This window comes from Oryctolagus cuniculus, chromosome 1 (genome assembly GCF_964237555.1).
Source record: "Oryctolagus cuniculus chromosome 1, mOryCun1.1, whole genome shotgun sequence".
NCBI lineage: Eukaryota > Metazoa > Chordata > Mammalia > Lagomorpha > Leporidae > Oryctolagus > Oryctolagus cuniculus.
The window spans coordinates 12,338,933-12,362,394 of record NC_091432.1 but is presented as its reverse complement, the minus strand read 5'-3'; the positions used below and the strand labels follow the sequence as shown (position 1 = coordinate 12,362,394).

Sequence of the window (23,462 nt, the reverse complement as noted above, 5' to 3'; positions counted from 1 at the left end):
AACCACTCCTCTTGCCTTTGGTTTCCATTTACATGAAATATCTTTTTGCATCCCTTTACTTTCTTTTTCTTAAATTTTTATTATTATTTTTTTTTTTGACAGGCAGAGTGGACAGTGAGAGAGAGAGACAGAGAGAAAGGTCTTCCTTTTGCCATTGGTTCACCCTCCAATGGCCGCCATGGCCAGGGCACGTGGCCAGCACATCGTGCTGATCTGAAGCCAGGAGCCAGGTGCTTCTCCTGGTCTCCCATGGGGTGCAGGGCCCAAGCACTTGGGCCATCCTCCACTGCACTCCCGGGCCACAGCAGAGAGCTGGCCTGGAAGAGGGGCAACCGGGACAGAATCCGGTGCCTTGACTGGGACTAGAACCTGGTGTGCTGGTGCCACAGGCAGAGAATTAGCCTATTGAGCCGCGGCGCCAGCTGCATCCCTTTACTTTCAACCTATGTGTGTCATTAGCGCTAAAGTAGGTTTCTTATAGGCAGAAAATAGCTGTATCAGTTTTTTTTTTTTTAAAGCTATTCAATGATTGTAAACCTTCTGATTGGTGAATTTAATCCAGTCAAATTAATTTTATTGATTAAATTCATTTGCACTCAAGGTGCTATTGATAGGCAAGGACTTACCATTATCATATTTTTAATGGTTTTCCTTTCTTCCTCTGTCTGCCTTTGTGATTTGGTTATTTTCTGTAGCTCTACTCTTCACTTATTTTCTCATTATCATTTATGCATCTACAGTAGAGTTTTGCTTCATGGTTACCACAGTAACCACTTAAATTTGGTTATGCACAAAATTTCTGCAATTTTAACTTTACTCTCCACCAGTTTCCATTTTTGATATTACAATTTATACCTTTTTATATTGTGCATTTTTAACAACTTACTGTAGTTTTTTAGTGTTTTGAATTTAACCTTCACACCAAAGATATAGTTTGCCCACAACCATTACAGTATTAGAATATTCTGTATATGACCATATATTTATCTTTATAGATTTTTATATTTTCTTATATTTTCATGATATTAATTAGTAAACTCAATTCCTGTCTGAAGAACTTCCTTAAGTATTTCATGCAAGACAAGTCTAATGGGAATTCCCTAAGCTTTTGTTTGTCTGGGATTTCTCCATTTCTGAAGGACAGTTTTACTGGGTATAGTATTTTTAACAGGCAGTTTTTCTTTTTAGTAATTAGAATGTGCCATCTTGTTCTTTCTTGGCTCACAATGTTTCCACCACAAAATCTTCTGATTACCTAATGGAGATTTCCTGTACATGACATTTCACTTTTTTGTTGTTACTCACAAAATTCTCATTGCTTCTGATTTTTGACCACTTGATTAAAATATAAGAACCAATGTGGGTTGACACTTTTTAGGAATCTTTGAGCTTCATGGATTTGAATATCCATATTCATCTAAGAATTGGAAATTTTAGAGCAATCATTTCATTGAAATCCCTTTCCTTGTTCCCTCTTCTAAAATTCCCATAATGTAAATACTTGTTCATTTAATACTCATATTCCCCATTAAGTCCCATAAGCTTTGTTAATTCTTTATGTAACACTCTTTGGAAAAAAATTGAACACTAATCTATATAAAAATCATGATATTTGTCATCCAACCCAAAATTAGCTGCATATGACAACAAGAAGAAAAATGACAATAAACAGTAAAAATGACAATAAACAGTGAAAAATCAGTCAAGAAAACAGACCCATAAATCACAGATGAGAACCAAATCAAAGTTATGTTAAAACATATATAGTGGGTATATACAAATTTCAGAGAAACTGTAGACAAAGTAAGTATAAAAATGAAGTACGTGGTGGGTGGGCATTGGCGCAGTGATTTGGCTGCTGCTTGGGATGCCTACATCCCATTTGAAGGCAGCTGGATTCCAGTGTCAGCTGGAATTCTAGTTTCCTGTATGCAGCAAGTAATGGCTCAAGTAACTGGGACCTTACTGCCCACTTCAGAGGACTGAACTGAGTTCTGGGCTTCTGACTTTATCCTGGTTCATGTTCTCATTTGTTGCAGGCATTTGGGGGAATGAACCATGCATGGTGGTTTTTCTTATTCTCTCTCTCTCTCCCCCTCCCCCCCCATCTTCTTTCTCTCTCCCCTTTCAAATAAAATGAAAACTCAAAAAAGAAATATACACAAAGGATCTGAATAGAATTTTTAGAGATTAAGAACTACAATATATGATATGAATAAATCCCTGCACAAGAGTGGCAACACATTTACCTTTGAAAAGAAAAGGTTAGTGAAGCTAAAGATAGATGCAAAATCTCTATAAGCAGAAGCAGAGAAAGAAAAAGAGACTGGAAAGGTTAATAAATCATCAAGTGGGCAATATAAAGTGGTCTAAAGTATAATCAAAGTCCAAGAAAAACAGAAGTTCACGGAGTTGGAAATTATTTGAAGAAATGGTTGAAATTTACAAACTTGATAAAAAGTGTAAACTCACATTAAAAGTATCCCAATTAACCTCAAGCTGGATGAAGAAAAGTAAACTACACTAAAGAATTTCACAGAGAAATCACTAAAAATGCATGGTAAACAAAAAAGTTTTTAAGTGAGACAAAGTATACTTTAGAGAACAAAGATAACAATAACTGCACAAAAAGACATCATTAAAGATAAAAAAAGTTTAATCAAGGACCCATATCCTGTGAAAATATACATCAAAAATCAAAGTAAAATTAAAATGAATTCAGACAACAAGCAAAACAATCTGAAACAATGTAATGCCAGAAAAATTTCAAAACAATGAATGTTAAAGTTCTTCAAGTTAAAAGAAAAAGATAGTTGATGAAAATGTGGATAAGGAAAAAAGGATTCCATAAAAATGGTCAGTATGTTAAAATGAATTGCATTTCTGAATACTATTAATAAAGTATAGTCCACTAGACCTCATCTCGGCAATACCTTTTTGCCTTTGCCCTGCCAACTCTTTTTTGAAAATACAATGAATGCTCTTTTATACTGCCTTAAAGAGATTTTTTTTTTACTTTCAATTTCTGCTGACCCATTAAAGTGTATGATTTGCTTATTCAACTTCTGATATTCTGTTAGAGAGTCAGCAAATTGAATCATTGAGTAGTTTGGGAAAAAGGAGAACATGATTCTGAATTTATTTTACATACATATCTAAGTTAGACTCTAATACTTTCCCAAGTAGGATTCATGCATTACAGTCAGGGTAGATAGTTTGGAACATTTTTCTGTTGATCTATTGTTGGTGCTAAATCTTCTTTAAATGGTGCAGGGGGAACCACTTCTGCTCCATGTGAGTTTGTCGGCATAATGAGCACAACCTGTGAAGTCAATCAGAATGTCATCAGTGAGTCACTCAAGCAACTTCAGAATTTCCCTTTCCTGCCCACAATTTTAGAGTTTAATTTCTCATCTCTGAACTCAAACTCAAAATAAATCTCAGGAATTCATCAGACAAGGTTGGTACTATTCCACACATTTGGTGATACTTCTTCGCTAAGAAGTGTATGGTTATTGCTGACTTTTGAAAGTGGATTCATCTGACATATGGATAATAGCACCCAACAAGTTGAGTAAACTAAAATGTTATGAAAAACACAGAGCTCTTCTTCCAAATCGGGTTACTTGGACTGATTACAACCACACATCCAAAACATGATTTTATAGCCACAAATAAAGTATTACAAAAACCATACCATCTCAGAATGGTGGAGATCACCGTGAAACTGAACAGAGTGCTAGTCCTTATCCCTCAAACTGAGTGTGAAACGAAATTGAGGGAAGAGCTTGGGGAGGGGAACAGGAAGGAGAGAGACTTATATACGCCCCAAAGCCACTGATCTGAATTCACACCAGGAGCTTAACTGGAGCAAAATTTCCCAGCTCTAACTACTCTAGGAGCAGAAATGATCATAGACATAATTGTTACAAATTAAAGGTTACTAAGGAATTTTCTCCCATGCCCAAATGCTTCACATAATGAAGATAAAATGCTTCACTCACTGCAATTACAAAATCATTTGTGACTGCTGAGAAACACTTCTAAGATCTTACAACACAAACCCATGATTAGAATTAATATGATTTATTCCCCATCTCTATTATGTGGGGAAGGGTTCTGGGGGTGTGGCATATGGTTTTGTCTGGGAACCCCAAAAGAAAGTTCAGAAGCACAAAAGTTGGGCTGGTACTGTGACGTAGCGGATGAAGCTACCGACTACAGTGCTGGCATCCATAAGGGTGCTGGTTCGAGACCCAGCTGTTCCACTTCAAATCCATCTCTCTGTTATGGCCTGGGAAAGCAGTAGAAGATGACCCAAGTCCCTGGGCCCCTGAACCCACGTGGGAGACCCAGAAGAAACTCTAGGTTCCTGGTTTCAGACCGGCCAGTTGATGGAAGACCTCTCTCTCTCTGCCTCTGCCTCTGCTTCTCTGTAACTCTGCCTTTCAAATAAATAAATAAATCTTAAAAAAAAAGAAGAAGCAAAAAAGTGTAGAGAAGAAGCACAACAAGATAATCTCAAACTATTAATAGCTTATTAATTAGCTATAGACTTTATCTTCCCTTGGGCATTTGAGCAACGAAACTAATGAGCAACTGTTGGAGTTTTACTCCCCATTTCATCACTCTGGCATTCTCAAGCCTCAGAAGACATGTATGTCCTCTTGTTTCTGGGGCATCTTTCTTAATCTCTTTTCTCCTTAAATCTCCCACTTCTCTGTCTCTGCATGTGATGTTCTTTTTTATTATTGTTTTTCAATTTTTTTCAACTTTTGTTTAATAAATATAAATTTCCAAAGTACAACTTTTGGATTATAGCGGCTTTCCCCCCCATAACCTCCCTCCAACCTGCAACCATCCCATATTCCACTCCCTCTCCCATCCCATTCTTCATCACGATTCATTTTCAATTATCTTTATATATAGAAGATCAACTTACTATATACTGTGGGGAGCAACTCGGACTAGACTAAGTTACTGGAATTAGGACTTATTCTATGCATCTGCTCTCCCACAATATGGCGCTGAGAAGGGAGTAACAGCTTCTACGCAGCTGCCTCTCGTCAACTTGAGTGATGACCTGCAGGAGCTGATCCTGCTCCTGATTGGAGGAGAGCAGTGTACTCGGCGTGTGGGTAGCAGAGTTGGGATTGGTGGAAGAGGACTATAAAGGAGGAGAGAGACAACATGCACCAGGAACATCTATGAGGAACACCTGAGCAGCCCCCGAGAGAGCCGGCTGGCGGTGTGCCGCTCCCCCGCGGAAGTGGGGAAAGTGGCAGGGGGAACCGCCCTTCCACGGAGGTGGAAGGGTTGGTAGCCAACCCGGGAAGAACCAGCAGCAAACCCGGGGAGGGCCGAGCAGACAAAAGAACAGCGCAGGGTCCTGTGTCGTTCCTCCACTAAGACGGGGAGCGACATAATGGTGCCGTGACTTGGATAGGAAACCTAGGCAGGGTTTAGTGTCATTCCTCCACGAAGAGGGGGAGCAACAATATACTAAGTAAAGATTTCAACAGACTACACCCACAAAGACACACAAAGTATAGAATACTGTTTGAGTAGTAGTTTTATCATTAATTTGCATAGTACAACACATAAAGGACAGAGATCCTACATGGGGAGTAAGTGCACAGTGACTCCCATTGTTGATTTAACAACTGATACTCTTATTTATGTCGTCAGTAATCACCTGAGGCTCTTGTCATGAGCTGCCAAGGCTATGGAAGCCTCTTGAGTTCACCAACTCCGATCTTATTTAGACAAGGCCATAGTCAAAGTGGAAGTTCTCTCCTCCCTTCAGAGAAAGGTACTGCCTTCTTTGATGGCCCGTTCTTTCCACTGGGATCTCACTTGCAGAGATCTTTCATTTAGGTCATTTTTTTTTTGCCAGAGTGCCTTGGCTTTTCATGCCTGAGAAACTCTTACGGGCTTTTTAGCCAGATCTGAATGCCTTAAGGGCTGATTCTGAGGCCCGAGTGCTGTTTAGGGCATTTGCCATACTATAAGTCTGCTGTGTATTCTGCTTCCCATGTAGGATCATTCTCTCCTTTTTAATTCTATTAATTATTATTTGCAGACATTGGTCTTATTTATGTAATCCCTTTGACATTTAATCCTATCTTTTTGATCAATTATTTACTTAACCTGATCACTTTAACAAGTAAGATGGCATTGGTACATGCCACATTGATGGGATTGAATTGGAACCCCCTGGCACGTTTCTAGCTCTACCATTAGGGGTAAGTCAGAGTGAGCATGTGTTGAACTGTACATCTCTTCCCTCTCTTATTCTCTTTATTCTTATTTAACAGGGATCACTTTTCTGTTAAATTTAAATGACTAAGAATAATTGTGTGTTAATTAAAGAGTTCAACCAATGGTATTAAGTAGAACAAAAAATGCTATAAGGAATAAAATAGTAAGTTGTTCCTCGGCAGTCAGGACAAGGGCTAATCAAGACACTGTTTCTCATAGTGTCTATTTCACTTCAACAGGTTTCCTTTTAGGTGCTTGGTTAGTTGTCACCGATCAGGGAGAACATATGCTATTTGTCTCTTTGGGACTGGCTCATTTCACTCCGCATGTTTTCCAGATTCCTGCATCTTGTTGCAAATGTGCATGTGATGTTCTTTCTGCTTAACAGCCAGGAGGATCAGTTACAGAGAAAGGGCAGGATGTGCACAAATTGCTATTTCTTTAATAGTCCCAGGATAGAGTGGGGTAATGGAGCAAAATTTGGCAGTGTTTGTCGATTACTCCATTAAGCAGCATTCTCTGATCTAGACTCAGAGGATGCTGTTTCAGGGACTAAGGATGGGAAATAGTTCTCATTAGCTATTACAGTCGACAGGATTCTAAGGTGATACCCAGTAATGCACATTCTTGTGACTTTCAATCCTGGAGTCTGGGTGGTACCTGTGTATATAATGAAATATCACTCCTGTAACACTAGTTACCAAAGTTGGATTTGAATTTATTAAAAGGGATATTATTGTACATGGACCCAACCCAATAATGTGAACTCTAAAAGAGCTGAGACTTTCATTGTTCTGCCATCCTCAAAGAAGTAGTCTATTGTCATGCATTCTAGAGCTTACAGAAAGTAGTTCTGTTACATGAGCTGCAACAGGACCAGAAATGTCAGATGAGACCATAGCCCCAGTTAAGTCTTTAAGTAAAGCCTTGTAAGACATTGAGCAGAGGATCTAGAAAGGAAGTACCCAGGCTGTCAACACAAGGAACCTGGAGATAATGAATATGTTGGTTTTAAGCCTCTAAAATTATACAATTGAATACATAACAATAGGAAACTACCAAAGACATTGAAATGAATGTGTACTCACCCCACCAGGATTACAACAGGTTACTTTGCATCCAAAGGCAGAGAGGGACACAGCAATGCAGAACTCCAGCACACTTAAAAGGAGGGCAATACCATCCATACCCTTGGAGCAAATTCATAGTCACATGAGAAACAGAGAAGACAAGCTGTAAATGCTGACCACTGATTAAAATGCCAAATAGAGAAAGCACTGTCAGGATTCAGGAAATCTAATTGCAGACAAAACTTTGACCAATTCTAATTCTAATCTGTCTAATGTCACTTAGCACTCATTTTTTTTTTTTTTTTACAGATAAAGTAATACTAGTTCTTTTGTTTTGCCCCAGTCCACTACTTTCAAGTGTTACAGTGGACACAGAATATGGATGTTCTTTAAAAGTGGGTAGGGAAGATGGCATTGATACAGTGGTTAAGACACCACCTGAATCATCTGAACCCACTCATAGTGCCTGAACCCATTTACAGTAACTAGGTTCAAGTTCCAGTTCTGTTCCTGATTCCAGTTTCCTGCTAATGTGCACCCTGGTTGGCAGCTGGTGATGGCTCAAGTAGTTAGGTTCCTGTTAACATGTAGGAGATCAAGACTGTTTCTAGGTTCCTAGTGTCAGCCTAACTCAGCCTGGCTGTTGTGGACATCTGAAGAGTAACTCAGCAGATGGGAAAATTCCATAGATTTCCATAGACATTCCATACAGTTGACATATTGCTATGATCCCCTATGAAGATCCTTAATCCCCAGAATCTGTGACTCTGCCCAGTTACATGAGAGGAGAATCAAGTTTACAGATAGAATTAAGGATACTTATTAGCTGAGAAAGATGAATTTTCCTGGTTTACTGGCTGGGCCCAATGTAGGGTCAGCATCTTTGTAAGTAGAAACAAGTGGAAAGAGAGTCAAACTTCGAGAGAGATCTGAACATGCTACACTGCATGAATCTGTACCCCTAGAAGTTAGAAAAGGCAAGAACCTGGTTCTTCCTTAGAGCCACAGAATGTAATGCAGTGCTGACAACATTTTAATTTTAGACTAGTGACATCCATTTCAAACTTCCAACCTCCAGACATAGGTGTTAATGAATTAGTATTGTTTTAAGCCATTTTAAAGCAGAGGTAAGAAACTAACACAACAATGAACACCTCATTAGTCCATCATTCACACATCTCCCAAGAGAACTGGTTTTAGGTCTAATTATTGGCCAAAATATGTGGTCAAATTTGAGGAACACTGGGCAGTACATTTATTCCTAATGGACTTGTCCTGGATTGTTGTCTTAGACTTTTTAGTATAAATATTTCCTCTTTTTCTCTATGGTTAGAGATAGTATCTCCACCATAAAAAAAGCCAATAGATTAAGATCTCAGGACATGAAAGGCACAGATTCAGTGAATCTTGAGAACATGTACATTCGTTGTTTTCTTATTTACTCATGCATTCAACAGATTCAGATATAGAGCAGTGGATACAACAAATTATTTGTGTATCTTTAAGGATCTTACCATCTAGTGGAGTAGACCAAGAGTTGGCAAACTTTGTTATGGACCAGATAATATATGCTTTAGGTTTTGCAGATAGTAAGATCTCTGACATAAATATTCAAATCTGTCACTATAACATGAAAGCAGCCACATGTGCTATGTAAACAACGGGGCTAGGCCATATTTTGAGAAAACTTATTTACAGGGGTCAGTATTGTGGTGTAGTGAGGTAAAGCTGCTGCCTAAAGTGCTGGCATCCCATTTGGGTGCCAGTTTGAGTTCTGCCTGCTCCACTTCTGATCCAGCTCTCTGCTAAGGGCCTGGGAAAGTAGTGGAAGATGGCCCAAGTCCTTGGGTTCCTGCACTCTTGTGAGAGATTCAGAAGAAGCTCTGGATCCTGGCTTTTGTCCTCCCCAACCCTAACTGTTATGGCCATTTGGGGAGTGAACCAATAGATGGAAGACCCCCCCTCCCTCTCTATCTCTGTAACTGTGCCTTTCAAATAAAATAAATTTAAAAAAAGGAAACATTTACAAAAACAGATGCCATGCTATTTTTTGTTCCACCAAAGGAACAAGTATATATTTGTATATTTTGTATATATATATGAATGTTGATATGCTTATATACATGTTACATGCAGACATATAAACATATAATATTATTCTTTTGAGACATATGAAATCACTAGTTCAAGTACAGCTGTTCACTGGTAATTCTATATGGCTCTGCTTAATGACTCAGGTCATTTTTCTTCTAACTACTCTTTTCTATAGAGAATTCATCTTTTCTATCCTCTTTTTATTATTATATGCTTTGTAGCATTATATCTTTTCTCCCAAGAGCATTAGAGCTTCTTGAAGATAGGGAACTGCTCTCCCTCTTATGTCTCTCAATCCCAGGATTGGGCACAAAATAAGGATTTATAGACCCACTGACTGATGTACAGGTGTCCAGTAGGAATGAGAAGACCTAATGCTTGAGATTCTGGGAAACCTTTAAAAGAGTATTTTGCTATATGCACTGGGTGAGTGGGGAGGAAATCCATATAATTAATAGAAATTCATGATGATCTTTGAGAGGTGACTGAGATAAATGGAAAACAGACTATATAATTTACAGTGTTTCTAGTTAACAAATAATTAACCATTCCAAGGGAGCAATAGTGGAGCATTAAGCCAAGTGATGGCACAGTTCATATGCCTGTGAAACCAGCCCTGTGAAATCAGTCAGTTCAGGTTTTATTCTGATTATTTTACTCTTACATTAAATCTGTAAATGCAGATATCTCCAGAAATAGAAAGTGAGGTACTTTGAGGATGTTGAGGATCTACTTAGGAAACCAGTAAATATTAGGGGCAATAGAGGCATGAGATTCTCAAATCGAATCTTGCTTTTGCCAATTTCGGAATGGTGTTTTAAAAGTTGTTCAATTATATGCAGAAACTTTATTTATTTTAAGTGGATATAATTATTTATCATAAGAACTATTAGAAATCTCAATGGGAATAAGTTAATTTATCAAAGACTCTCAAGGAATTATTCTGATATGACTATATAAGAAAGCCCTTAAGACATGTAAGATTATCTGGGAAAGTTACAGGAAATGTGACTGGCTCTACATAGTAAGTTAGTGAGAGTACTGAATTTCCACATTTGGGTATAGGAAGGAAAAAATGAGAAAACCACTATGAAGCAAGATGAAGGGTTGGAAGGTAACTACAGAGAGAAGATAAAAGAAAACTTAGTGGTTTTGAGAACAGGCAGTAGGCTTTTTAATAGTAAAGATTTTTTTCAAAATATTTATTTACAGTCAGGTCTGCGCCAGGCCAAACCCAGGAGCCAAGAATTCCATCCGGGTCTCCCACATGAGTGGAAGGCACCACCTTCTGCTGTCTTCACAGGCACAGTAACAGGAAGTAGAATTGGAAGCAGAGCAGCCAGGACTCGAACCAATGCTCCAATATGGAATGTTGGGGTCATAAGTGGTAGCTAAGCCCATTGCCCACAATGCTGGCACAATAGTAAAGATTTAACTGTGCATTTCAGTCTTCCATGATGTGCTGCCATAACTCTTCATCCTTGCATTTTCTCAAAGGCCTAAAACTTCAGGAAGTTTTACTGCTTGAAAACACTTGTGTAAGACTTAATTTGCAGAATAAAACAAATCTAGATGAGGGCAATTTGTACAAAAAAAGAGTAAAGATACAGAACTGAGATTGAGAATTTACCAGCACCTGAATGTTGAGGTTAAAAATGATTAACATTAAAAGAACATCCTTGAAAAGACAATGGGTTACTCACCACTGAAGGATAATGTTCAAGACAATCTTCATTTGTGAGTAAGGAACAAAGTAACTCCATCAGGGTCTACCAGGAAGCCCTATTAGATATGTAGGGGCTGACATCTGTACTCGACTTTTACAAGGGATAACTATGCAAATTGATTAGTATTTTAAAATTAAACAGGAAAAATTAAGCAAAATGCCCAGGACAGTAACAATTAACAAGTAGCTATTCTAAAACTGAATTTTCTTTGTACTTTATCTCTTCACAGATAGCAAAGGATTTAAGAGAGAGGAGATGTGAACCTGACTCCTAAAAAATAAAAAGAGTATCCTGTTCTTCAATCACTTCCAGTTTCCCAAAGTAATTAAGCAATTAGGAAATGTTGATTGGTGCTTTTGTTGGAGCAAATCCTCCCTAAACCTGCTTCCCCCACAGTAATCTATAAAAAAGGGAAGAACTCACCAGTAAAATGGAAATGGTCATGAAGCAACTATCACGTCCTATAATATAGTTACAGTAAGGATGATGGAATGAATAAATACTCAAGCTTGTTGCACTGATTATGATCCCAAATACAGCCAAGACAGAGCTGGTGATGTTCAATCCTAGGCTGCCTTGTACCTAGAAAGGATTGCAAATCAATTAAATAATCCAGTCGTACTGTCAGATACCTCTCCTTCAATTCCTTTACCTCCTCCACCCTTTCTTCCCCAACACAATTCCATCCACTAAACTAGAATATTGATTATTCCAGAAGTCCTGCCTTGTCTCTCTCCTTATAGTAGTTTCAACTCTCATCTCTTGTTGAATCACAGATATGATTCTGTTACTCCAAGCTTAAATTCTGAGGCTGACTCCACTGGACACCTGTGATAAAATTCAAGCCTGCTTAGCAGGGTTTTCAGTACCATTTACACTTTGACTAGATAGCGCTATGTGTGTCCATCTTCTGCAATGCCCGACATCATGTATCTTAAATACTGCTTGTCTCATGCCTCTATACCTTTTGTGTACTCTCTCTCTCTCTCTGCTGTACCCACATTCTCTTTTTATTTGTGAAGGTAAGAGGGTTTTTTTATAAAAGACTAAAATTGCTTACAAAAGTGTGAGACTTTCAGTGTGACACTAGACAGTTTTAGCTGGAGGAGATTCTAGAGAGGCAGCTTGAGGAGAGATCTGGAAAGGCCTTACTGACATTCTCCAGAGTTTGGTGTTTATTTTTTGATCAAAGAAAGTTTAAATGTGGTCTTTAGTCAGAAAAATATTTGTTGGGATCTGGGCTTTTGTCTTTTATTGGCTTTATCAAAAAAAGCATCAACACGAGAGCTATATTCTAAATTTGCCTCTTCTTAGGTCATAGCTTATTGTGAATTTCTTCCATTGCAAATTCAAATTTCTTTTTGGATACAGTAGGAGTACACAGATCAGTCAGCTAAAATATTACACCACATTGACTAGGTGTCGTTGGCATGGGCTGGACCTCAAGCTTCAAGGCTTGTGTGACTAATGCCACTTGGCATTGCTTCTCAGGAACTCTATATCTTCAGAAAGATGTTCTCAGCAACCACCTAGTCAAAATGTCCAGTCTAATGCCAGTGATTCTACCAATAGCCAGTTGTTGATTACAATTTTTGAAAAATACTAGGGCCAGCACTTTGGTGTAGTAGGTTAAGCATCCACCAGCAGTGCAGGCATCCCATATGGGTGCTGGTTTGAGTTCTGGCTGCTCCACTTCCAATCCAGCTCCCTGCTGATGGCCTGAGAAAGCAGTGGATGATAGCCCAAGTGCTTGGGACCCTGTACTCATGTGGGAGACCTGCAAGAAGCTTTTTGCTCCTGGCTTCTGATCGGCCAAGTTCCAGCAGTTGGTAGACCTCTCTCTGTTTCTCCCTTTCTCTGTGTGTAACTCTGCATCTCAAGTAAAATAAAAAATAAAAAAAATACAGATCCTACTAAATAAAACTCAGTCTTCCTTGATTTTTAAAAAAAATGTTTTCTTTATGTAATGTTATATTAGTTTTCTTAGTATAATTTGTCAGGATACACAGTTGATTAAGCTCTTCTTCTTTTAGTATCAAAATAAAATAAAATGAAAGATTGCTCACCAGACCTTTTGTAGTTCTAGTTCCTGCTGCAACTGAGAAGGATCCTGACAAAATAAACTAGTAATAAAGAAAAGGAATTCAGTTTTAAAACACTAAACAAAAATTAGAAATCATAACATTAAAATTTAGTCCTAAATTAATTGAGAGTCAAAGGGATCACATAAAAAAGACTAGTGGCTGCTAATACTAACCGATAGAATTAAAAAGCAGAGAACAATCCAACATGGGAAGCAGGATACACAGGAGACTCAAAGAATGGCAGATGTCCTAAATAGCAGTCTGGCCTCAGAATCAGCCCTTAAGGCATTCAGATCTGGCTAAAGAGTTTCTCAGGCATGGAAAGCCAAGACACTCTGGCAAAAAAAAAAAAAAAAAAAAAAAAAAAAAAAAAAAAAAAAAAAAACCACCTAAATGAAAGATCTCCGCGAGTGAGATCCCAGTGGAAAGAATAGGCCATCAAAGAAGGAGGTACCTTTCTCTGAAGGGAGGAGAGAACTTCCACTTTGACTATGACCTTGTCTAAATAATATCGGAGTTTGCGAACTCAAAAGGCTTCCATAGCCTTGGCAACTCATGACAAGAGCTTAGGTGATTACTGAAGCCATAAACAAGAGTGTCAATTGTTAAATCAACAACAGGAGTCCCTGTGTACTTACTCCCCATGTAGGATCTCTGTCCTTAATGTGTTGTACTATGTGAATTAACGGTACAACTAGTATTCAAACAGTACTTTACAATTTGTGTTTCTGTGTGGGTGCAGTCTGTTGAAATCTTTACTTAGTATATAGTAAGTTGATCTTCTGTATATAAAGAGAATTGAAAATGAATCTTGATGTGAATGGGATGGGAGAGGGAGCGGGAGATAGGAGGGTTGTGGGTGGGAGGGTGGTTATGGGGTTGGGTGGAAAGCCGCTATAATCCAAAAGCTGTACTTTGGAAATTTATATTCATTAAATAGGAGTTAAAAATTTAGTGTTAAATTAGATAGATATGTTAAGTAATCAATTATCTTAATAAGAAACTGTCCCATGTTAGACCCTGATGGATTTCTAGGTTCCTGGCTTTGGCCTGGCCCAGCTCTGAGTTTCAAGGCCATTAGGGGAATGAACCAGCTGATGGAAGATCTCTTTGTCTTTCCCACTCTCTGTAACTCTGCCTTTCAAATAAACAAAATAAATCTTCAAAAATATCAAGATAATGTTACTACCCTATTATGTACTATTCTGGATATGTTAACCAAAATAATTATATAAGACAAATATTTAAAACAAGTAACTAAAATTGTTATTATTTAAGTATGAATGAATTATACTACAAATATCCAAGAATATTACCAAAAAGTACTATAGAGTTCTAAAAAATTTAGTAAAGCACATGGAAAAGCATTATATACATAAATTCTATGTGCCTATTAGAGATGTGTTTTTGAAGATAGGATTGAACAAGAGAACCTCATTTATCATAGCAAAAATAAGTAAATAAATGACTAAAACTATGGCTATATATGGGGAGCTCCAATAAGTTCACGGATAACACGTATTATAAAGAAACTATGTATGGACTTGAAAATTTTTTGCATCAAAATAAACTTATCTTTTAATGCCAGTTTTCCAAGGAACTTATTGAAATGTCCTCATATTTATTACCTTACAGAAATAAACATAACAAGGAATGTGAAAGTTATATAGGAATGAAATTTTACAATGTTCCCAAAGTACTCAAAACAAAATAAAACAAAAAGGCTAATATGGGGATAATCTTGTGGAATTCTAGTAAAAGCCATGTAACTATCCTTGAGATTAAAGGAGTCAAAAATAAGAGAAATCTGTGATTGGTTCTTAGTATTGGTACTTGAACTGTGTAAGGTAGAAAAAAGAGGCACTTTACAGGGAAGGATTTGGATATAAGGTTGAAAGATTACTAAATAGTAGCAGCAAAAAATTATTTCATTTATCAAATAGAGGATACCTGCTACAGTCTGAGTGATCACTGAACCAACAAACACAACTCCTGCAGTTCTGGAGTGAAGGGCATAAACTATGGAAGTTGGTTTGCAATGTGGACTTGAAAAGGAAATGAAGATGAAAGCAGAAAACAAGAGTGGTTAACTGTATGCAGTTCTGACATTAGACTGACCTAATCTGATTCCTGTACCAAATAGACCTGGGGCACATTACTTAATGTTTATAAATTCCAATTTCTTCATCCATAATGAAGATGATGATAAATCCTCCTTCAGAGTTTGTGGTGAGTTTGAAATATAAATGCACATATAAAACATGCTGAGTCAAAAGGTTACCAATTATTGTCAAAGTCATTGTACCAGAAGATATTTAGGATAGGATCCCAAAGCTTAAGCTATTAACAACTGTGTTACTCTATCTCCATTTGCCAGAAAGTATTCCACTCACCATGACTGACCCCCAAATTGTGTAAAATGTGTACACTGAAATGGGATGTGGCCCCCTATACGGCAATGTGGCACTCAACATTGTTACTCCAACACTCATGGTCATCACAGCAATCATAATCTGTACAACCTAGAAATGATGAGGAAAATAAAAAGTGATTATCCTCCACCAAAACATGGCCCAAGCCACCCCCGTCCAACCACCAGAAGCCCTCATTCTCCATCTTTTGCTGTAATCAGATGACTTCTGTGATACCCTCTTATCACATTTTTAATTTAAAGAACTGTGGATGAACTAATATTAACATCATCTCTCTGGATAACTCTTATTGCCTCAGTAACTCCAGGATTACAATGAGTCTGCCAGAACCTGCCCATGGGGGCCTTTTTGATAACTGTGATGCCAGGCCTTCCACAACCACTTCTTTCTTTTGTCAGTGCTCAGATGGGAATGGTCTTAGAATTAGAGAGTAATTATTGGAGCAATGAGAAATAACTGAAGGAAAAAACCAGATATATGAGAAAAAAATGAAGAGTAAATATGACATTCTCTTGGGCCTGAGGCCTGGGGTCTAAGCATAGGAATCTAAAAATGAGAGATTTGGAGTATAATTCCCCCATAGATAAAAAGAAATTCAAAGAAAAGGAAAAAAAAATTATCAAAATGAGCCAAGTACTGTGCATCAAGATTATGGGTAGGAGAAACCAACAAAGGACAGCTCAGAAAACTTCCAGGCTGCTCGTCTATTCACAGGCCCAGGGGCCTTGTATAGAAGACCTGTTAAGGGAAATAGCCTCGGGCATTCTCTATGAGCTCACTGTCCAGGCCATCTGGACAGCTCACCAAAACTGTGGGGGCGGGGCTGCCCAAAGCCTTGCCTGCCCTATGCACCCCTCCCCCCCCAGTAAATTCTTCAAGAGTATATTATCTGCCCTGCTGGGTTTTGATATTGCTGGAGGATTGTGACCACTTTCTTTTAGCTTATGTCTAGGAATGTATTTCCGACTCCTGTCTGTGGGGAGCAACTTGGACTAGACTAAGTTACTGGAATTAAGACTTATTCTATGCATCTGCTCTCCCACAATATGGCGCTGGGAGAGGAGTAAACAACTTTTACACAGCTGCTTCCAGTTCGACCAATAACCTGCAGGAGCTGATCCTGCTCCTGATTGGAGGAGAGCAGCGTACTCGGCGTGTGGGTAGCAGAGTTGGGATTGGAGGAAGAGGACTATAAAGGAGGAGAGAGACAACATATACCAGGAACATCTAAGGGGAACATCTATCTGAAGGAACATCTGAGCAGCACCCGAGAGAGCCGGCCGGTGGTGTGCCGCTCCCCCGCGGAAGTGGGGAAAGTGGCAGGGGGGCCCGCCCTTCCACGGAGGTGGAAGGGACGGCAGCCAACCCGGGAAGGACCAGCAGCAAACCCGGGGAGGGCCGAGCAGATAAAAGAACAGTGCAGGGTCTAGTGTCGTTTCTCCGCAAAGAGGGGGAGCGACACTGTCCAGCTATGGCATCAGAGAAGTATTAATGTGTGTGTGTGTGTGTGTGTATTTTACAATTTAACAACTATAAAGAGCTTGCCTTATGTCTGAGATGAGATCCTGTGCACAGACTTCTGAGCTACGCTGGAAAAAGCGAAAACATTTGGCACTATAAGTAGGGAGAGAATGCATTTTGTAGTGTGAGAGGACATGAACCATGGAGGCAGGGGCAGGATGCTTTGGTTAGGGTATGATTTCATTCTCTAAGATTCATGCGCTGGGAGCTTGTGTTGTTGTTGAGGTGGTGGATCTTTAAGAGATAGATAGAGCCTAGCTGGCAATTAGGTGGTGAGAGCAATGGCCTCAGAAAGAATGCATACTGCTCTTGCAGAGTGGAACACCTTGTTATACATCAAGTCTTGGCCTCAATGTGCTTGGATTCTTCCACACTTGGCCATTTCTCCTTCCACTTCTCCATTGTGTTGTCATGTGGCCCCAGAGCCCCTTTCCAGGACACCAGTACCACACCATTTGGGCTCTCCAAGCACTGGAATCATGAGTTAAATAAGCCTCTCTTCTCTTCTCTTCTCTTCTCTTCTCTTCTCTTCTCTTCTCTTCTCTTCTCTTCTCTTCTCTTCTCTTCTCTTCTCTTCTCTTCTCTTTTTTGACAGGCAGAGTGGACAGTGAGAGAGAGACAGAGAGAAAGGTCTTCCTTTTGCTGTTGGTTCACCCTCCAATGGCCGCTGCGGCTGGCGTGCTGCAGCTGGCACACCGCACTGATCCGAAGCCAGGAGCCAGGTGCTTCTCCTGGTCTCCCATGGGGTGCAGGACCCAAGCACTTGGGCCATCCTTCACTGCACTCCAGGGCCACAGCAGAGAGCTGGCCTGGAAGAGGGGCAACCGGGACAGAATCCAGCGCCCTGACCAGGAGTAGAACCTGGGGTGCCGGCGCCACAGGTGGAGGATTAGCCTATTGAGCCGCAGCGCCGGCTGCCTCTTTTCTTTATATATTACCCAGCCTCAGGTATCTCATTGTAGCAAAACAAAACAGACTAATAGACCATACAATCCAACAGTTGTTTTGACTCAATGAGTTGAAAACTTTTGTCTACACAAAACCTGGACACAGATACTTCTAACAGCTTTATGCAGAACTGCCAAGTTTTGGCAGATGTCCCTCAGAAAGCAGACACATAAATAAACTATTACACCTCCAGGCAATAGAGTATTATTTAGTGATAAGTAAATAAGCAATCAAGCCATTGGAAAAATGGAGTAAACTTAATGTATATTAAATTGATAGTTTATCTAAAAGGATACATGTTATATAATTTCTAATTGTGTGATTTTTCTGGAGAAGATACACTATGGAACATTTGTGAAGGGTTTAGAGGACAGGGAAGGATGGAAAGGAAGAGCACAGAGGATTTTTATAGTGGTGAAACTTCTTTGGATGATGTTGTAAAGGTGAATACATGTCTTCATACATTTTTTCCGATTTTAAAGAACATACCAATTACAGACTTTGAGTGTTAATGATATGCCCTTGCAGATTCATCAATTGTAACAAACACACTGCTCTGGTGGGGAAGGTTAGTAACAGGGAAAGTATGTAAGTGTGAGGGCTTATACAAGAGATTTATGGGATATACTCATACATATACTATCCTCTCAATTTATCTTTAAATCTAAAACTGCTTTAAAAATAAAATCTTTAAAATAATTATTGATATATTTTTAAAAGCCTAGCCTATGTCAACATAAATAGCATATTTCCCCAAAGATAGATGATGTACGTAGTATGAGGTTAGTGGAATATAGTATTTAACATTAATTTGGAATAGTTCACAGTTTACAATGATGCCAGTCTTCTCCCAGATCCAAAAATGACTTACTCCAAGGACTTTGGGTTCCCCCTTCAGGAACTTCTCTGCCAACCCTTTCCACATATATGAGTTTAGATTGGCTTGCTGTCCTGGTTGGGACAGGGCAGGGCCAGCATCTGCTCTGGTTTGCTCATTTCCTTGTATTATTGTCATGGCAGTAGATATGGTGCTGGAACAAGAAATGAAATTTAGGAAAAAGTTCTGAAGATGATAAGAGGGATATAACACTCCGAGGCAGGTTCCTCCCTAAGGCCACATTCTGGGCTGTATTCCCTACCTATATCACTATAGCTTTTAAAAGCCAGGGATGGTAAGTAACACACTGATAGAAGACAGAGGGGAACAGCCTAAGTGCCCCTTGATATCAAGATACTAGAAACCTTGATCTAAGGAAAACGTGAACAGATCTGAGGCAAATGTGCCAGACACCTCAGCTTAGGGAAATTTATTCAAGTTCGTATCCCACTTCTGCTCAGATTCTATCTCTATACCTTTTACTGCATATACCCTGGATTACAGGCATATCCCCATTGAAGAAGCACTTAAATAGTAGTTAAATACAGAGAACAATCTGCATTATTATTTATTTCACCATATTTTGGATTCTTCCTTTTCTAATCAGAGCTCATTCTTGGAACTAGAAGCCTTCCCAGATCCATCTTCAGAGTGCAGTTTAATTAATTTTACATTTTGTCCTATAAACGTAATGTAGACGAGTTGGGTTGATTTATCTCATCTGAGGAAATCTGCGTTGAACACAACTACCCCCAAGGTTCTCTCTGCTCCTAAGAAAGCTGATTCTTCAAGGTGTTTTTTGTGAGTGTACTTCCCCATGAGCTGCTTCAGTTTATGGCTAAAGATTGTTGGAGAACTTGGCAGGCCACAGTCTATCTTGAGACCAGTCTCACTGTATTAGATAGGGGTCCTTTACCCTATACCAACTCCACCAAATTTTGCATGCGGCAGAACTTCTCTTAAACTTTGAATTATAAAAATAGCACATTGGAGACAGAGAAGAAAGCCCACGGAAGAAGGGGACATTAAGAGTATCTGAAATAAATAGTCAAAAGTTTAAAGTACTGCTTTCAGCCCTTTTTTTTTCACCCTGGGAATTTAGAACACAAAGGTCGATAACTAACTCTATGATTCAGGACTTTACTTTCCCCCATGCTCTGCTTCACAACATCCCCAAATGTACATATAAAGCAGCTCAATCCACTCCACCCAGAATACTAGCTTGTATCACTGGAAGTGGCTTCACTTTCTCTCATTCGACTCCCAGGGATTCCAGAACTAGGAAATGAAACATCATCAACCCCACAGACCAGGAAGGCAAGTCCTTGGACCTACCTTTCTTGCAGCCTGCAGTGTCTGCTGTGTGTCTGATGAATGCCAGACTCTGGGAGAGTGCCCCAGGCTCTTTGTCCAGATACAGTCACCACCCCTCACTCCACACTTCTCTCAGTTTAACTCTGCTTCCTTCTGCTAGTAAGTTTTCCAAATGCTGTGCTGAGAAATGCAATTAGTTCCCTTTTCTTGTCGGAAATTGCTAACTGATTCTGTGTCCCTAATATGGGTGTGAATGTTCATTGTGAAATTTGCTGAACAAGTAGTGAGCACCTCTTGCAGTCTTTCATAGGAAAGTAATTGTCATTATTTCTGTGCCAAACTCTGATTAAAGGTCTTTTTATACACAAACTAATTTAATGGCATCTAGAAGCCTGGTGAAAAATCCCCTCTTCTCAGTTTCACACATTTCCAGATTATCTTTGTCTTCCTAGAGATCTTTATTTTACCAGTTTGCACACAATTTAAAAATTCCACAACTGGAGATTGTGAATGGCCATAAAATGGCACCAGGCTTCTTGCATAGTAACAACTAATATAACATCTTGCAAATTTGAAGAAACACTTAGAATAATGGAAAAAGCCTGACCTTTTGCTAAGACAAACTCAACTGAAATTATATATTGCACTACCTTGTTATCACTTCCCCCGAATCTTAATCTCTTCTCAGGGCAGTACCCCAAAGTGTCCTAGTTCACTCCTGCCATACACCCACCTCTGAAGAGTCCACCCCTTCAACACAGTCACACTGAGGACCAAGCTTACAACACAGGGACGCTTGGGAGACAAGTCATATGTCAACCATAGCATTGATTGAAGAGAGCAGAGTGGTGTTCAGTTTTCATTCATTCAGTATTTGCTTAGAAAAAAACACTACTGTGAACTTAGCAATGTGCTATGCAGATAAAATGATGAAAAATGATTGGCACAGCCTCTGCCCCCAAGGAGTTTGTAGACTACTGGGAAGCATGGACAAGTAAGGATATTATAATCCAAGACCATCAGTTCTCTGAAGGATAAAGTAAAGAGGAGCATGCAGGAAGATCAAAGAGCCCAACCTTGGGGATACACTGGAGAGTTTCTGGAGAAAAGTACATCTAACTGGAGATCATGAATGAGCAGGAGACACACAGTAGAAGGAGAGTTCAAGGATGGCAAATTTCCAGCCAGAGTCAGCAGGAAGAAGAAAAGCCATGGGAGTAGAGAGATCATAGTGCAATCAAAAAACTAAAAGTTTCAGAATCAGAATAGAACAAGAGTAGAGAAAAATAATAGATCACACAGGGTCCAACTCACCTTCAAGCTTGTCTCAGTCAGCCTGGTTGTTATAACAGTAATTTATTTCTCACAGATCTGGAGGTTGGGAAGTTCAAGGTCGGGGTATCAGTTCTGGTGAGGGCTTTCTTTCTGGTTAGAGACAGCTGTTTTCTCATTGTGTCCTCATGTGGGAGAGCAGAGACAGGAAGCAAACTCTGTGTCACTTCTTCTAAGGGCACTAATCCCATGCATGAAGGTGCCATCCTCATGACATAATTACCTCCCAGAGGCCCTGCCTCCTAATACTATCACATTGGAGGTTAGGATTCCAACACTTGAAATTTTGGAAGACTCAAAAATTCATTCTATAGAAATTAAGGACTTTGAAATGTATTCTGTGAGTTATAGGAATTCTTCTAAACAGTTGGGTTCCATGCTGCAGCTTAACTTCCATGACAACATAGACATTACCCCATCAGGCCTCTCCACAGAACTTCTGATCCTGTAGCAAGTTCCTATCTGCCCTCTCAGGCTTTTGAAATCTTGGTAGAAGCCACCATATGCCCACACTGTTAGGTTCTATGCACCTGCAAAACCAGCTGTATGTGGGTGCCTGGTACTGATGTCAGCACAAGCTGTACCTGGTCCTGCTAGAACTACAGCTGTAGCCATGGAGTGTTTTACTAGCTGAATGCATGGGAATGAATCCACATGTCTCTGGGATTTCTGACACATCCTGGTGCCTCTTTGTCATTGTCTTGTCCGTTAACACATGGCTCTCTTTTATCTTCACTAATCTTTCACAAGTCAGAACTCAGCCCCACTCTTGACACTTTACCTTCCCTCCTTCCCTAGCTACACTTCAAATTTTACAAATCCCTCGGCTCTGCCTCCTTTTATTCCCATGTGTCACCTGACTAAAAGTGGCCAACAGTACCCATGCCATGGCCTGAAAGCATTGCTGTTTTGAAGTTTTTTCTGTAAGGTAAACCACTTCATCATTCTTAATTTTGATCCTCCATAAAGTCCTAGGGCACAGATACAATGCAGATAGAGGCTTTACCAGTGTAACAGTGCTGGCCTTTAGTAATTTCTACTAGAATACTCATTTCTATCTGAGATGCTTTCCCTAGTCTCATCTTCCGAACCCTTCCCAGAATCTCCCACAATGCACTGCTTATAGCATTTTTCCAGCCTTCTCCAGATTCTTTCAACCTTTGTCCATAACCCAACTCCAAAGCCACTTACCCAATTTTAGATGTGTGTTATTAGCAACAGCACCAAGGCTCAGTCCCAATTTTATGTATTAGTCTGTTTTCTATTGCACAGACCAGGGCAGTTTCAACACAAAGGGAGTGTGTTTAGCTCATGATTCTGATCCAAGGTCATGACCTTGCCTCTGGGAATTGCCTGCTTGCTGGCAGAGAGCCAGGGCATCCAAGGTCATCTTGGATCAAGAATGCATATGTGAGTGTGCACCTCTTGATTCCTCTCCTTTCTTACAAAGCCACCAGTATCCAGTCATGAGAGCTCCACCTTGATTAATTTACCAAATCTGAACCAGCTCCAAAGGTCCCACCTCTAAACATTATATTCCAATCAAATTTCAGCCTTGCAACATCTCAGAATGGGTATTGAATGTCAACATACACACCCTTGGTAGTGAGGCAGGGGCAGGGGGTCATGTGGCGGCCTTACCCAAACCACAGCTTCTGCAATGACTGAACGCTACTTAATATGCACAGATTGCTTAACATTGTTTTTTTTGAACGTAGAAGTGTTTTAATTCTTATTAAACAACTCAGAAAAGCAAAGACAAAATGTCCACTGGATTTACACTGAAGGAGGTCATTAGTGCC

At 39.5% G+C, this 23,462-nt stretch overlaps 1 protein-coding gene across 2 annotated transcripts; it reads right to left on the bottom strand.

The window, feature by feature from the left end:
• Positions 1 to 2,638: 2,638 nt before the first annotated feature.
• LOC100351888 (membrane-spanning 4-domains subfamily A member 4A) lies at positions 2,639 to 20,542 on the bottom strand. 2 transcript variants are annotated; one of them, XM_008271854.4, is made up of 7 exons: positions 20,350 to 20,542; positions 19,009 to 19,168; positions 15,630 to 15,758; positions 13,219 to 13,275; positions 11,576 to 11,734; positions 7,350 to 7,451; positions 2,639 to 3,322 (listed from the first exon to the last, which is right to left on the bottom strand). In XM_008271854.4, exons 2-7 carry the CDS (start codon positions 19,150 to 19,152, stop codon positions 3,203 to 3,205), a joined length of 711 nt encoding a protein of 236 aa, XP_008270076.2. In that variant the 5' UTR covers positions 19,153 to 19,168; positions 20,350 to 20,542; the 3' UTR covers positions 2,639 to 3,202. The 2 variants fall into 2 exon arrangements, with proteins under 2 accessions (XP_008270076.2, XP_017202226.1); XM_017346737.3 differs by lacking the exon at positions 7,350 to 7,451 and having other exon boundaries at positions 20,350 to 20,510.
• Positions 20,543 to 23,462: the final 2,920 nt, after the last annotated feature.